Source organism: Stegostoma tigrinum, chromosome X, assembly GCF_030684315.1.
Source record: "Stegostoma tigrinum isolate sSteTig4 chromosome X, sSteTig4.hap1, whole genome shotgun sequence".
NCBI lineage: Eukaryota > Metazoa > Chordata > Chondrichthyes > Orectolobiformes > Stegostomatidae > Stegostoma > Stegostoma tigrinum.
The window spans coordinates 11,495,144-11,510,988 of record NC_081404.1 but is presented as its reverse complement, the minus strand read 5'-3'; the positions used below and the strand labels follow the sequence as shown (position 1 = coordinate 11,510,988).

The 15,845-nt window shown below is 44.5% G+C and overlaps 1 protein-coding gene and 1 long non-coding RNA gene across 4 annotated transcripts in view; one reads left to right on the top strand and one right to left on the bottom strand.

The window, feature by feature from the left end:
- Window positions 1-15,845, bottom strand: part of LOC125448204 (receptor tyrosine-protein kinase erbB-4) — a 161,463-nt gene that overhangs the window by 10,972 nt on the left and 134,646 nt on the right. For all 3 annotated transcript variants that reach the window (XM_059643387.1, XM_059643386.1, XM_059643385.1), the window contains exons 20-24: window positions 14,817-15,002; window positions 14,468-14,623; window positions 12,078-12,153; window positions 7,384-7,530; window positions 5,858-5,955 (exon numbers count right to left, since the gene is read on the bottom strand). In XM_059643387.1, the coding sequence (XP_059499370.1) occupies window positions 5,858-5,955; window positions 7,384-7,530; window positions 12,078-12,153; window positions 14,468-14,623; window positions 14,817-15,002 (663 nt within the window). The remainder of the gene's footprint in view (window positions 1-5,857; window positions 5,956-7,383; window positions 7,531-12,077; window positions 12,154-14,467; window positions 14,624-14,816; window positions 15,003-15,845) is intronic.
- The window catches only part of LOC125448386 (uncharacterized), a 46,994-nt gene that overhangs the window by 29,450 nt on the left and 1,699 nt on the right, over window positions 1-15,845 (top strand). The gene's annotated exons all lie outside the window — the stretch shown is intronic.

Below are 15,845 nucleotides of genomic sequence, written 5' to 3'. Positions count from 1 at the left end.
TGACAAATCAATGCTGACTACTCATTCATCTTGTGCATCTGTGAATGTTGTTTTTGTGGTATGGATTCTAAGAATTTGTCCATAACTGCTCTTTGAGATGATTTCCCAAAGCGGGATGCCAAATAGTAACCCCAGTTGATAAAACTCTGTTTGATTCAGGAACGCTGACGTCCCCTAATATCTCATTAGTCAAGATCAGGTTGTACAGCCAAGATCAAGCTTTTAAAAGGTGTGGGTTGATGAGTTCACTGTGTAAACCTGCTTAGCTATAGCGAGAGATAACGGGAACTGCAGATGCTGGAGAATCCAAGATAATAAAATGTGAGGCTGGATGAGCACAGCAGGCCAAGCAGCATCTCAGGAGCACAAAAGCTGACGTTTCGGGCCTAGACCCTTCATCAGAGAGGGGGATGGGGGTGAGGGTTCTGGAAAAAATAGGGAGAGAGGGGGAGGCGGAACGAAGATGGAGAGAAAAGAAGATAGGTGGAGAGAGTATAGGTGGGGAGGTAGGGAGGGGATAGGTCAGTCCAGGGAAGACGGACAGGTCAAGGAGGTGGCATGAGGTTAGTAGGTAGATGGGGGTGCGGCTTGGGGTGGGAGGAAGGGATGGGTGAGAGGAAGAACAGGTTAGGGAGGCAGAGACAGGTTGGACTGGTTTTGGGATGCAGTGGGTGGAGGGGAAGAGCTGGGCTGGTTGTGTGGTGCAGTGGGGGGAGGGGACGAACGGGGCTGGTTTAGGCGTGCGGTGGGGGAAGGGGAGATTTTGAAACTGGTGAAGTCCACGTTGATACCATTAGGCTGCAGGGTTCCCAAGCGGAATATGAGTTGCTGTTCCTGCAACCTTCGGGTGGCATCATTGTGGCACTGCAGGAGGCCCATGATGGACATGTCATCTAAAGAATGGGAGGGGGAGTGGAAATGGTTTGCGACTGGGAGGTGCAGTTGTTTGTTGCGAACTGAGCGGAGGTGTTCTGCAAAGCGGTCCCCAAGCCTCCGCTTGGTTTCCCCAATGTAGAGGAAGCCACACCGGGTGCAGTGGATGCAGTATACCACATTGGCAGATGTGCAGGTGAACCTCTGCTTAATGTGGAAAGTCATCTTGGGGCCTGGGATAGGGGTGAGGGAGGAGGTGTGGGGGCAAGTGTAGCATTTCCTGCGGTGGCAGGGGAAGGTGCCGGGTGTGGTGGGGTTGGAGGGCAGTGTGGAGTGAACAAGGGAGTCACGGAGAGAGTGGTCTCTCCGGAAAGCAGACGGGGTGGGGATGGAAAGATGTCTTGGGTGGTGGGGTCGGATTGTAGATGGCGGAAGTGTCGGAGGATGATGCGTTGTATCTGGAGGTTGATGGGGTGGTGTGTGAGAACGAGGGGGATCCTCTTTTGGCGGTTGTGGCGGGGGCGGGGTGTGAGGGATGTGTTGTGGGAAATACGGGAGACGCGGTCAAGGGCGTTCTCGATCACTGTGGGGGGAAAGTTGCGGTCCTTGATGAACTTGGACATCTGGGATGTGCGGGAGTGGAATGTCTTGTCGTGGGAGCAGATGCGGCGGAGGCGGAGGAATTGGGAATAGGGGATGGAATTTTTGCAGGAGGGTGGGTGGGAGGTGTATTCTAGGTAGCTGTGGGAGTCGGTGGGCTTGAAATGGACATCAGTTACAAGCTGGTTGCCTGAGATGGAGACTGAGAGGTCCAGGAAGGTGAGAAATGTGCTGGAGATGGCCCAGGTGAACTGAAGGTTGGGGTGGAATGTGTTGGTGAAGTGGATGAACTGTTCGAGCTCCTCTGGGGAGCAAGAGGCGGCGCCAATACAGTCATCAATGTACCGGAGGAAGAGGTGGGGTTTGGGGCCTGTGTAGGTGCGGAAGAGGGACTGTTCCACGTAACCTACAAAGAGGCAGGCATAGCTGGGGCCCATGGCCACCCCCTTAGTCTGTAGGAAGTGGGAGGAGTCAAAAGAGAAGTTGTTGAGGGTGAGGACGAGGCGGATGAGGGCGTCGGTGGAGGGGGACTGGTCGGGCCTGCCGGACAGGAAGAAGCGGAGTTCTTCAAGGACCGCAACTTTCCCCCCCCACAGTGATCGAGAATGCCCTTGACCGCGTCTCCCGCATTTCCCGCAACACATCCCTCACACCCCGCCCCCGCCACAACCGCCAAAAGAGGATCCCCCTCGTTCTCACACACCACCCCATCAACCTCCGGATACAGCGTATCATCCTCCGACACTTCCGCCATCTACAATCCGACCCCACCACCCAAGACATTTTTCCATCCCCACCCCGTCTGCTTTCCGGAGAGACCACTCTCTCCGTGACTCCCTTGTTCACTCCACACTGCCCTCCAACCCCACCACACCCGGCACCTTCCCCTGCAACCGCAGGAAATGCTACACTTGCCCCCACACCTCCTCCCTCACCCCTATCCCAGGCCCCAAGATGACATTCCACATTAAGCAGAGGTTCACCTGCACATCTGCCAATGTGGTATACTGCATCCACTGCACCCGGTGTGGCTTCCTCTACATTGGGGAAACCAAGCGGAGGCTTGGGGACCGCTTTGTAGAACACCTCCGCTCAGTTCGCAACAAACAACTGCACCTCCCAGTCGCAAACCATTTCCACTCCCCCTCCCATTCTTTAGATGACATGTCCATCATGGGCCTCCTGCAGTGCCACAATGATGCCACCCGAAGGTTGCAGGAACAGCAACTCATATTCCGCTTGGGAACCCTGCAGCCTAATGATATCAACGTGGACTTCACCAGTTTCAAAATCTCCCCTTCCCCCACCGCATCCCTAAACCAGCCCAGTTCGTCCCCTCCCCCCACTGCACCACACAACCAGCCCAGCTCTTCCCCTCCACCCACTGCATCCCAAAACCAGTCCAACCTGTCTCTGCCTCCCTAACCTGTTCTTCCTCTCACCCATCCCTTCCTCCCACCCCAAGCCGCACCCCCATCTACCTACTAACCTCATGCCACCTCCTTGACCTGTCCGTCTTCCCTGGACTGACCTATCCCCTCCCTACCTCCCCACCCATACTTTCTCCACCTATCTTCTTTTCTCTCCATCTTCGGTCCGCCTCCCCCTCTCTCCCTATTTATTCCAGAACCCTCACCCCCATCCCCCTCTCTGATGAAGGGTCTAGGCCCGAAACGTCAGCTTTTGTGCTCCTGAGATGCTGCTTGGCCTGCTGTGTTCATCCAGCCTCACATTTTATTATCTTAGCTATAGCGAGAGCCAGGATCTGGTACCTTTAACCCAAATATAATTGTAGGATTTAAACATTGATTGATCAGAATCAAATGAAGTCACAAAAAGGATAGGTTTATTTTCTCTTGAATAGAAAAAGGCTGAGGAGTGCTTTAATGGAACATCTTTAAAATTATGAAAGTTTTTGACTGAGTAACCACAGGGAGACTGTTTCCACGGGGAAGGCCAAACCCAGAGGCCGTCAGAAATTATAAATTCACTGTCTCTATTAGAAGAGTCATTAGAAATTGGATTTTACTACCACAAGGAGACTGTTTAAGGAGCAGTTGTTGCGAGTGATGCACAAATTTGTTCCTCTGAGACAGGTAAGAAGGGGTAAGATTGAGGAGCCTTGGATGATGGGAACAGGTGCTTCCCGTCAAAAAGAAAAAGGCAGCGTACGTAAGGTGGAGGAAGCAAGGGTCTAGCACAGCTTTAGAGGATTACAGGCTTGCTCAGAAGGAGCTCAAAAGTGGACGGAGGAGGGCCAGGAGGGGGCACGAAAAAGGCTTGGCAGGAAGGATTAGGGAGAACCCGAAGCCATTTTACTCATACGTGAGGAATAAGAGAATGATCAGGGAGAAGGTAGGGCCGATCAGGGATAGCGTAGGGAACTTGTGCGTGGAGTCTGAGCAGATAGGGGAAGCCCCGAAATGAATTTTTTGCTTCGGTGTTCACTAAGGAAAGGGACCTTGTTGTGAATGAGAACTTTGAGGAGCAGGTAAACAGGCTTGAACAGATCGAGATTGAGGAAGTTGATGTACTGGAAATTTTGGCAAGCATCAAGATTGATAAGTCCCCAGGGCCAGACCAGATTTATCCTAGGTTGCTCCGGGAAGCGAGAAAGGAGGTTGCTCAGCCGCTAGCGAAGATCTTTGCTTCCTCACTCTCCATGGGAGTCGTACCTGAAGATTGGAGGGAGGCAAATGTTGTTCCTCTTTTCAAGAAAGGGAATAGGGAAATCCCTGGAAATTACAGACCAGTCAATGTTATGTCTGTGGTCAGCAAGGTTTTGGAAAGAATTCTGAGGGATAGGATTTATGACTATTTGGAAAAGCATAGCGTGATTAAAGGGAGTCAGCATTGCTTTGAGGGGGGCAGGTCATGCCTCACAAATCTTATTGAGCTCTTTGAGGAGGTCACAAGACAGGTTGACGAGGGTCGAGCAGTGGATGTGGTGTACATAGACTTCAGCAAGGCATTTGATAAGGTTTGCCACGGCAGGCTCATTCATAAAGTCATGAGGTATGGGATACAGGGTGATTTGGCTGTCTGGATTCAGAATTGGTTGGCTGACAGGAGGCAGAGAGTGGTTGTAGATGGTAAATATTCTGCCTGGAGGTCAGTGCTGAGTGGTGTCCCGCAGGGCTCTGTTCTTGGGCCTCTGCTGTTTGTAGTTTTTATAAATGACTTGGATGAGGAGGTTGAGGGGTGGATTAGTATGTTTGCTGATGACACAAAGGTTGGAGGTGTCGTTGATAGTATCGAGGGCTATTGCAGGCTTCAGCGAGACATTGACAGTATGCAGAGCTGGGCTGAGAAATGGCAGATGGAGTTCAAGCTGGATAAATGCGAAGTGATGCATTTTGGAAGGTCGAACTTAAATGCTGAATATCGGATTAAAAGCAGGATTCTCGGCAGCATGGAGGAACAGTGAGATCTTGGTGTTCAAGTGCATAGCTCCCTCCAAGTTGCCACCCAGGTGAATAAGGTTGTTAAGAAAGCATTTGGTGTTTTGGCTTTCATCAACAGGGGGATTGAGTTTAAGAGCCGCGAGGTTTTGCTGCAGCTCTACAAAACCCTGGTGAGACCACACTTGGAATATTGTGTCCAGTTCTAGTCACCCTATTATAGGAAAGATGTGGAGGCTTTGGAGAGGGTGCAAAGGAGGTTTACCAGGATGCTGCCTGGACTGGAGGGCTTGTCTTACGAGGAGAGGTTGACTGAGCTCGGACTTTTCTCACTGGAGAGAAGGAGGAAGAGAGGTGACCTGATCGAGGTGTACAAGGTCATGAGAGGCATGGATAGAGTCGATAGCCAGAGACTTTTCCCCAGGGCAGGATTGACTGCCACGAGGGGTCATAGTTTTAAGGTGTTACGAGGAAGGTGTAGAGGAGACGTCACAGGGAGGTTCTTAACCCAGAGAGTTGTGAGCGCATGGAATACTTTGCCAGTGGTAGTCGTGGAAGCAGAGTCATTCGTGACATTTCAGCGACTGCTGGACATGCACATGGACAGCAGTGAATTGAGGGGAATGTAGGTTAGGTTATTTTATTTTTGGATTAGGATTAATCCACGGCACAACATCGTGGGCTGAAGGGCCTGTACTGTGCTGTACTTTTCTATGTTCTAGGGAGTGGAAAAAGCAAATAATGTAGACACACGTAAGTGGAGGTTAGATACACTGAAGGAGGAGGGAATATATAGCTATGTTGATAAATGAAGATCCAGGTAGGAGGCTCAACTGGAACATAAACACAGGAATGTGCTGTACATTCTATGTGACTCTATGAAATAACGCTGTTTTCAGACCTTCTCAAATACAGCACTAATTTAATTTCAGAATGATGTGGACTTTGTTCCAACATTCTCAAGAGACTTAACAGGAACAAACCTCAATAACTAAGTATCTAGCTGGATCGCGAGCCATCCGGGAAAATTCGGCACCAAGCTCTTTGAATGTTGGGCGACTGTCCTCATCGATCATCCAGCCTGATTGAGGGAAAAAAAAATATTAAAATAATGTTTAGTCTGTTTCTTTACTGAAATTGAAACAAAAAGAAAAGCAGACCCCAGAAAATGAATTCTCCCTTCTGACTAATTAAGGAACAACCTGAAATGTAGATGTCTGAAACACTCGGATCCAAGGAGAAAGCGAGACAAACAACACTCAGAAGCAGTGTCTTAATGAGACAGGATGAAGTTTTATTTGGGCTTAAAGGCCTATTTGTCTAAATCTGTGCCAAGTTTTCCATCATGGCTGTTGATGTGAGAATGGATGGGTCATGACTTTATATCGAGCTAGTCTGCCATTTTTGATTTATTTATTGTCACATGTCTGTCCAGTTACAACCCAGATGGAATAGAGCAGATTCTACTGAAGCCAATTTCATAATTTGTTCAGGAAAGTTTAATTTTATTGTTCCTGTTTGAATGTGAATGTCTTTTGAACTGAACAGGCTTAGCCAAATGAATATATTATTTGTTTAAGATTCAACTATGATGTACTCTTTGCAACCTCAACACCTTTCACAATCTAAAAGCTTTAGCTCAAAATACTCTGATATAGTCTCATTTAGTAAACATGACAACGTGACATTGTATTCCATGGCATCTTCCCTTTTCAGAAAGAGATCCATTAATTTTATCCTCTCCACTCCATTACAATGTCATTTCTGAATAAAAATGAACTGATTTCAATTTTGTTTCTCCCAACATGGTGTTTGTTGGCTGTGAGACTGGATCTTTTTAACTTGCTTTCAGGATGTGAGAAATACTTCATTCCATATCCTCTACTTTTCACTCCCAATTTTGGAGAGATTCTGGATGGAAGATTACAGGAAACCTGACAGGGAGAATTAGAATTTTCTGCCATTTCTTGGATTTTGTGGGAATTAACGGGTGACATTGAAAATACCCACCCATATTTGGATGGGCTTGTACAAATGATTGCTGTGTAGAGGTATGTCATTTTAACATAGTTCCCATCAGTAACACCTTGGTGAAGCTGGACATCAGGAATAATGTTGGGTTCCTGACATCTAGTCTGACACCTAAGGCAATACAAGAGGAGTGTGAAAATTCAAATAGAGTAATTGGATGATTTGCCTTCTTTGAGAAATAAAGCTGGAAGCAGATGAGTAATCTGGATTAAAATTATTACTTGAATTACAGTATTATTTTTATTTTCAAACAATTTGTATCATATTCCAGAAGTGTCTGAATACTTCACTTGATTTTATTAGCAACAGGGAGATCAGTGGGAATCGAACTACCTAAATGCCACTGCACTCAACAAGGGTTGACTCTTATTCATATCCAATTCTCTTGCCTTTGCTCTCCGGCAACTAAATATACAGTAATGTTCCATAATCTGTCTTCCCAAGTTGCATTTGAAGCTGTCATTAATAACATACTTACATTTCACCATGACCATATACACATCAACGGTACAGATCTGAGGCTGTGGCAGGCGTTCACCCTTCTCCAAGAGACCAGGGATTTCACGGACAGCAATTCCTTCATATGGTTTATTACCAAATGTCATCAACTCCCAAACAGTGACGCCTGTGAACAGCACATTATATTTTAAAGTTGGGAACTCAGTGCTAAAAATCAGCTAAAAGATTGTTTAAAAAAAATTAATGACCTCCTATTTGTTGCAAAAGTGTAGACAATGGAGCTCAAGGTTGCTTTCAGAGCAATGTGCACAAAGCTGGACATACAAGCTTAGAAATCGCTTTGATAGAGGGCTTTTGTGGTGCAGTGGTAGTGCCTCTACCTCTGAGCCAGGAGGCCTAGGTTCAAGTCCCACCTGCTTCAGAGACGTGTCATAACATCTTTGAACAGGTTGATTAGAGGATATCTTTGACTTGTTATTGAAACATTTTGCTTTTGATGCAATTGAAGGGTTAATTTGAGAATTACTTTAGGCTGTTGAGGGTTTCAAACAAAGTTGCTTTATGTGGGAGTTTCCTAATTTTGGTAGATGCACTAAAACATGTGCCTTGATGCCTGCACAATGGGTCACCCAATGTCACAGAAAAAGCAATAATCCTTGTTAACTGACTGTAAACTTCAATTAGAAGCTGTTCAAACAGTGGGATTGCTCTAGAGGGGTTAGGACAGTTGTCAGGAGAGCAATGATGCTGATGCATTGAGGGCCACAGTGTGAGAAAAGCCAGCTTTTCCAATTAGGAAACCCAAATGGAAAGAGGCAAGGAGAGGAAGCATTGAATAGGACTGATGGTCATTCCCCCCATTTGTCCTCAGTATCACAGACATGGTGGAAGGTGGAAGAAAGTGTCAATGCAGCAATCGAAGCCCACAAGAACTGGAAAGAGATCAGCAAAAAGATGTCAGAACACAAGAAATGTACTACAGCAAGTCATTACATGACCAGGACAAGGCCTGAGCATGAGATGTCATCTCTAATTGCATGGGGTAAAGGGTCATTTCGAAGAAGTGAGGGATGGTAAAGGCAGATTTAATCCATCAATTCATCACCACCACCATAACGTTTTAGCCCTGGAATGTTCTACTGAGCAACTGTCACACACAACTGCATATCTCACTGAAAGATGTGTTTAAAGAAGATTATCGCAGGCTGTATTGTCGTATTTTTGTTTACATGTGTATATTCTTGAGGCAACGAGATGGCAGCCACAGCCGGTATACCCAAGCAAGCCAACACCTCACAATATGACCACTATTTTTGGCAAGCTGAAGCTGACCTCTCGATTCTAGAGAATTGCAGCAAGGTCTCAATCTGGGGGCATATCCATCTAGTTAATCATAGTGGACAGTACAGGTATCAGAAAGTAGGCTGGACAAGTCAGTCACGACAGCACCAGGCTTGGTAGAATCAGATATAGGGCCCTCTTGATATATAGCGCAAAAAGGTCACAAGACATGTAAAGTTAGTCAGCACATTTACTTCTTCTGTATGGAATCACTTAGGAGTAGTAGATTCAACTACTTCAGAAACAAGTGCAAGTACAGCGGTCAATCACATTCACACATCACACAACAGTGAAATAAATGCACAACAATGGATTGGAACATTGTGCTTATACATTTATTTGCAATTTCTTCAGAATGATGACAGAAGCTCAGCAATAGATGGGAATATATGAGGAATTGTGCAGGAAAATATTAAAGGTGGTGGTTTCGGCACGGTTGTTTTTCAAGCACAGACCTCAACTTTAAGAAATTACGCACGCTTGAATCCATCCTAAGTTTGCATCAAAAGTACAAATTTTGCTCGCTGCATCGATGGGTTGATATCAAATTTATTGTCATTTCCATGCTTCCACTTGTGCTGTTCTATGGCTTTACCGTATTATTCTTCAATCTGCATAGCAAGTTCTTTTTGCAGGCATAAGTAAAGGAACAGATCATCAACTAAAGATAATGGGAACTGCAGATGCTGGAGAATCCAAGATAACAAAGTCTGGAGCTGGACGAACACAGCAGGCCAAGCAGCATCTCACGAGCACAAAAGCTGACGTTTCGGGCCTAGACCCTTCATCAGAGAGGGGGGTTGGAGAGAGGGTTCTGGGATAAATAGGGAGAGAGGGGGAGGCGGACCGAAGATGGAGAGAAACGAAGATAGGTGGAGAGGAGAGTATAGGTGGGGAGGTAGGGAGGGGATAGGTCAGTCCAGGGAAGATGGACAGGTCAAGGAGTTGGGATGAGGTTACTAGGTAGGAAATGGAGGTGCGGCTTGAGATGGGAGGAACGGATGGGTGAGAGGAAGAACAGGTCATGAGGCAGAGACAGGCTGGGCTGGTTTTGGGATGAGCTGGGCTGGGTGTGTGGTGCAGTGGGGGAAGGGGACAAACTGGGCTGGTTTTGGGATGCGGTGGGGCAAGGGGAGATTTTGAAGCTGGTGAAGTCCACATTGATACCATTGGGCTGCAGGGTTCCCAAGCGGAATATGAGTTGCTGTTCCTGCAACCTTCGGGTGGCATCATTGTGGCACTGCAGGAGGCCCATGATGGAATGTTATCTGAAGAATGGGAGGGGGAGTTAAAATGGTTTGCGACTGGGAGGTGCAGTTGTTTATTGCGAACCGAGCGGAGGTGTTCTGCAAAGTGGTCCCCAAGCCTCCACTTGGTTTCCCCAATGTCGAGGAAGCCACACCGGGTGCAATGGATACCGTATACCACATTGGCGGATGTGCAGGTGAACCTCTGCTTAATATGGAAAGTCATCTTGGGGCCTGGGATGGGGGTGAGGGAGGAGGTGTGGGGGCAAGTGTAGCACTTCCTGCGGTTGCAGGGGAAGGTGCCGGGTGTGGTGGGGTTTGAGGGCATCAACCAACACTTGTTCATTAAAACCCCAGGTAGGAGAGGGCAGTGCTGTAAAGTCGCATATCAGTCAAAGCCTGTAAAGTCCTGCTTTAAAGATCCCTGTGATTTTTCCAAAGATGATTCTGTTTGTATCAAAGGAATTTTTGTACCAATTGTTGCTTTTGTATCAAAGTGGTACAATGCTGTGCTCCAAGAACCATTCTTCCTTTGCTGTTTTTTCTTCAAGTAAGGTTGTGTGGATGATTGTAATTGAATGAAGAGACAAGACTATGTCTCAGGAAGGAAGCATAGATCTGCATGACAATGTTGCATATAATGAAGCGGTAGGATTTTCTTTTCTTAAACAGCACACCATTATGGCATAGGGACCTGAATGATAAGACTGGTAGCATTAGATGACGCTGCATTCTCTGGGAAAGCCAGCAGACTTGGTAGAAGAAGAATAGCCCATCATTTGCTGCTTTCAGGCCAGTGGTGAATGGAATAAAGTTGTTGGGCCCTACTGTATAATTTATCCTTGACCTCCTGTCATGTATTTGAGGAAGCTGATGGCAAGTTATAAACAATACTCACCAACGTACTGATCACTAATACTCTATGAACCCAGGTGTTTTATTTAATGGCAATTGTAATTCCCAGCCTTATTCCTCTTCACCCACATATCTTGTACAATACGAGTTATTGACCTGTTTCTGGCCTCTTGCCTGTTAGATTCCAGAAAGTGAACAAGTATGCTCCATATAACAGGACTTCCAGTTTTTCGCAATACTTACCCATGGGAAACACCTAGTTTCTATCCTGAATACTGATACTAAGAATAACCATTTGAGATTCTCAACATCAAGTACAAAAGAGAAATCAACCAGATATGTCAACGGTGTAAGCCTAGCACCTGGCACCATTTTAGAAGCTGTAGTTGCTAGCCAGTTACATCATTTGGTACTGTACTAAGCAATTAAATTGGGAATGCTCCCCCTTACTGAGAGAGCACAATGGCAACATAAACGCCATTCCTCGTATTATCCAACCCAATGTGCCCACTCACTTCCTTAACAGCAGTCAGACACTGACTTGGTAGCTTGGAGGATTTACCATGGATGATTCCCAGATCCCTTTCTTGATTCATTCTTGTCAGCATTTGCTCATTATTCCTAGCTTCCCTACACCAATTTTTTATCCATTCGTGTACAACTTCACACTTCCTGATCTGCCAATTATTGGCCCACCACTGCAAACAGTCTTAAGTCCTCCTGTGAATTGTTTCCCCTTTTCAGATATTAACCACTATTCTGCTGTTTATCCACAAACTGAGGTGAAGCTACCAATACACTTTCTGATATGTATGGAAATGTTGAAACTACCAGTCCCAAAACTGGTCCTCACAGGACCTCAGCTCTCACACCATACACAACACTTGTTATTTATACAAGTCCATTTGTCTCCTATAGGCCAGCCATGGTTTGATCTCAAATTGTTTTCCATGGAACACTTTATTATCAACTTTACTAAAGTCCAGGTAAACCACATTTCCATTGTAGCTCCTGTCATGAGGTACAAAATGAACAAATTCTGATGAATTAATTGGGACTTTATTGCTATTCCCCTGAATCTAAATTCAGCATCTCCAACAGCAGAACAAAGATCTCCCCTGACCCAGACACCATTAATGGATTCGTGTATTACTACAGAGTTAAGTTGTATTTTGGATCAGAATGATAAGCTATTGAAAATGTTTGGTTTAAAACTACAGCACTTTAGCTTTCAAGTACAAAATAATGCTTCCGTAAGTATATGACTCACCGTAACTCCACACATCACTTTGGTGGGTGTATCTTCTAAAGTGAATGCTCTCTAGTGCCATCCATTTAATGGGCATCTACAGCAGGCAACAGACAGACATACTCAACAACAAAGCACAACAGCTTGGGCAATTTTCAAAAGATAGGGCAAATTCTTGCCTTTGTGGCTCCATGTGCAGAGATTCACATGCCTGGAGCGCATGTCAGGAATTTGGATGCATGCCTCATTCATGTTTCCCTGAGATTTTAATCAAACAAAATGGGCAGAAAATCATGGACACTTGAATTGAGTGAAATCCCAAATTCCTGCTGTGCACTCCCAGCACTTGAAGCTCCTCCATGAAGGAGCTTTTTTTAAAAAAAGTCTATGAATGAAACAAATCTAAGTTTAAGTGCAAGCAAGTCACCTGGTATTTTGTCTTGTAACAGGATAAAGTTGCATAAGTTGGTTTGCTTAAAAGAAAATCCTAATCAAAGATACCCAAAATTTGATGCTCGCAATGAAAATATTGGAAGCTTTCAGATCTCATATCAGCTTGATGGTCATAAGTTGACACCGTTGCCTCTGATTGCTGTGATTGTTATGTGAACCAGATCACGCTACCTTTTGACTCCTGGTATCCTTTCGATCTAAAACAAAGTAGCAACTCAATTTTGGTGATTAAAAACATGTATATGCCTGATTCAGTGGTCTGTTGAATATGCATTTGCACTTCTGTAGTTCACATCAGCCAGCTCTGTGTACTAGTACCCCTAGCCTGATAACAAAATATGTATCTATGATTCTGTCTATAAGGTTTAGGAGCCAGTTTTAATGATAAAAAGTATCTTTTAGTGAAAAATTGATTTGCAATATCAAGTTAATAGAATGCAAATTTAATGTTAGCCACCATTATTAGGTTTACTCGGAATGTATCTCAGCAAAGCTCATTTTGCGCAAAAGCAGACTTGGCAGCTCTAGATTGAGAAACAATTTTTTTTGCACAATGTACAAGTTGTTTCCAGTGAAATTCTCTTCTAAATCAATGAAATGAGCTTATGTGGAAGTAGCACTCTTTACACTCAACATTTAGACATGTAATGTTGATCAAACCACAGAACCCATTAGGAAATGGGTACTGGAGAACTGCAGCACATTCAGACAAAAAGAAAGCCTTGCATTTAAATAGCGCATTAGCATGTCTCTCAGATCTGCCCCAAAGTGCATATCTACCGAGAAGTAATTTGAAGTGCAATCACTGTTGCTCTGTAGATCAATGGAGCAGTTAATTTGCGCACAGCAAGGTCCTACAAGAGCAATGGCATAAATGACCTGTTAAATCAATTTTTGGTGGTAATCAGTGAAAGAAGCATGTTGACCAGGACATCTGGGGAGTTCACTGGTCTTCACTGAATAATGGCATGGGATCTTCAACATCGATGTAATGCAATGGAACAGGCTGACAGGACCTTGATTTAAAGTTCAATTGAAAGATAATGAACAATGTGCTCTTCACTCAATACTATTTGCGCAATATCTGTGGTACAAAATGGCACACACCATCCAGAACAAGGTGCCGTATCTTGTGCTGGCCCTTTTTTAAAAAAATTCCATTTTTCTATATCTTTGCTGAAGTTAGCGTACTGAGACCAGTCTTTAAAGGTGAGAGGATAATCCGTTCAGGCTTCCTGTTTGTAGTTGACAGGAGACGGACTTCAGTCAAGACTGAGATTGATAGAATTTTGTACTCTGAAGGAATTACTGGAAATAGAGATAGCTGCACCTGTCCTAGGTGGTCAGCTGTGATCTTATTGAATAGGAAAACAGGCTCAAAGGCCCTCCTGCTACTGTTCTTTATTTAGGTAACTCTTCCCACAGAGCAAACTCCACACCTACTTAATATCTCATTTTATTTTTCCAGTTTTCTCCCATCTCCTGAAGCACTGTCTCATTTGGTGTAAAATTGCTTGGTCACCAACTTCCCATTAATGACATGAACTGGGTAGATTTGAACTTTTTTGGATGGATATATTAAGATGGACTGATTGGCCTTCCTGAACGATAATTATGTTGTGAAATTTACTTCATTTGATTGTCGGTGATATTATATGTAGCCCAGTCCTACCTACAACCAACTTTGCAGAAACTAGGGACAAAACCTGGGACTTTCCCAGACTGTATGCCTAAGTTACTCATTCAGTACCCTCAGCAAGCTATTGGAGAGTTTTCACAATTACAAGAAGAGCATAGGAAGAATTTTTATTTTTAGATATCAATAACAAATCAATGAAAATATTTTCCCTGCATCATAACACTGGCATAGCAAAAATAACATTTAAACAAAAAGAAGTGATTAAGGAATAAGTTACTATTTTCTACGAGAAATTAATCACTTAACCAACATGACTAACCTTCACTTCATCGAAGAAATACTTTTTCTCATCTAATGCCAAGAGGTTGGTGATGCCAAAGTCTGTGATTTGAACATGGCTGGGGGATTTTACCAATACGTTTCTGGCAGCCAAATTTCGATGGACCATCTTCTTCTCCTCCAGGTATCTCATACCCTGTGGTAACAAGTTCAGTTGGTTTAATAAGGACATAAGCAGCTGGTGTTTAATCATTAGCCCATGCATCCATCATTAGCAAAGTTCACCACTAGGCAGTTGATGTACACCAAGTATGTACAGATTCTATTATGCTCCTCCTTTGCTAATCATGGGATTTTTGTGTAAACAAATAATTTGGCGTCTCACTGACCTTGGCAATCTGAACACACCAGTTGAGAAGCAGATGAGATTGGATGTTACTCTTGTTTTTGTGGAGGTATTCAAGCAGAGAGCCAAGTGGCAGGAGTTGCGTGACTACCTGGAGTGGTTCCCCAGGGCAGATTCCAAGGAGCCGTAAGACATGATGATGATCCAGACTGCCCACCATCAGCATGTCCTGTAAATAAGACAGCAATACATAATATGAAACGCCAACAGAGCATACATTAACAGCAGATCCCTTACCTCTAGATTCACAGATGTAACTAATGAGGTTAGAAATACAAAGATTTATTTTCTCCACCAGTTGTCAATTCTACACTCCCTTTCTCAACTTGTAGGGCAGAGAATAAAAGACAGATCCTCATAACTGCCAACTTCAGTACAGATAATTTGACCCTTAAGTTTACAGAACTTACCCACCATAGGGAAAGGGAACTCCTTATTGTCTTCTGGTCCAGCCTCCCTTTTACTTCAAGGGGAGACATCTCACATAAGAGGCACTGCCTTTGCCACCTCTTCCCAGCCAGGTCTTAACTTCTGCTCTTGTGATTCACTCCCATTGTTATGCCCAAACCCTGAGCAGGGCTCTCCAATTTGTTACGATTCTAGATGGAGTACCCCAAATTGTTAAGCTCCTGGGAAAGGAGGGATGAACTGGCTCACCTTCTTTATTCATCTGTTCCATCACTTGGTTGCAGTAAGGTTAATTTAAATTTACAGATTCCATCCCTTGTACATACTTTTCTCCCAGACCCAAATTAGCTTACATTTTAAAATCAGCCAATTTAACTGGACTTTCTTGAGTTAACAAGTTTATTAATTACAAAACAGAAGAATAATTAGTAACACAACAAACATGCAAATAGATTAAAAATAAGAGGCAAGTCCAAGAAGATACAAGTTTAGAAAACAATATACAAATTCTCTGTAAACAGCAAGTTGAATATTGTGGCCATTGCAGCAGAAGTCATTGGGTAGCGTTGACCCTGACCTGAACAGTCAGTTTCAAGATTCTTAG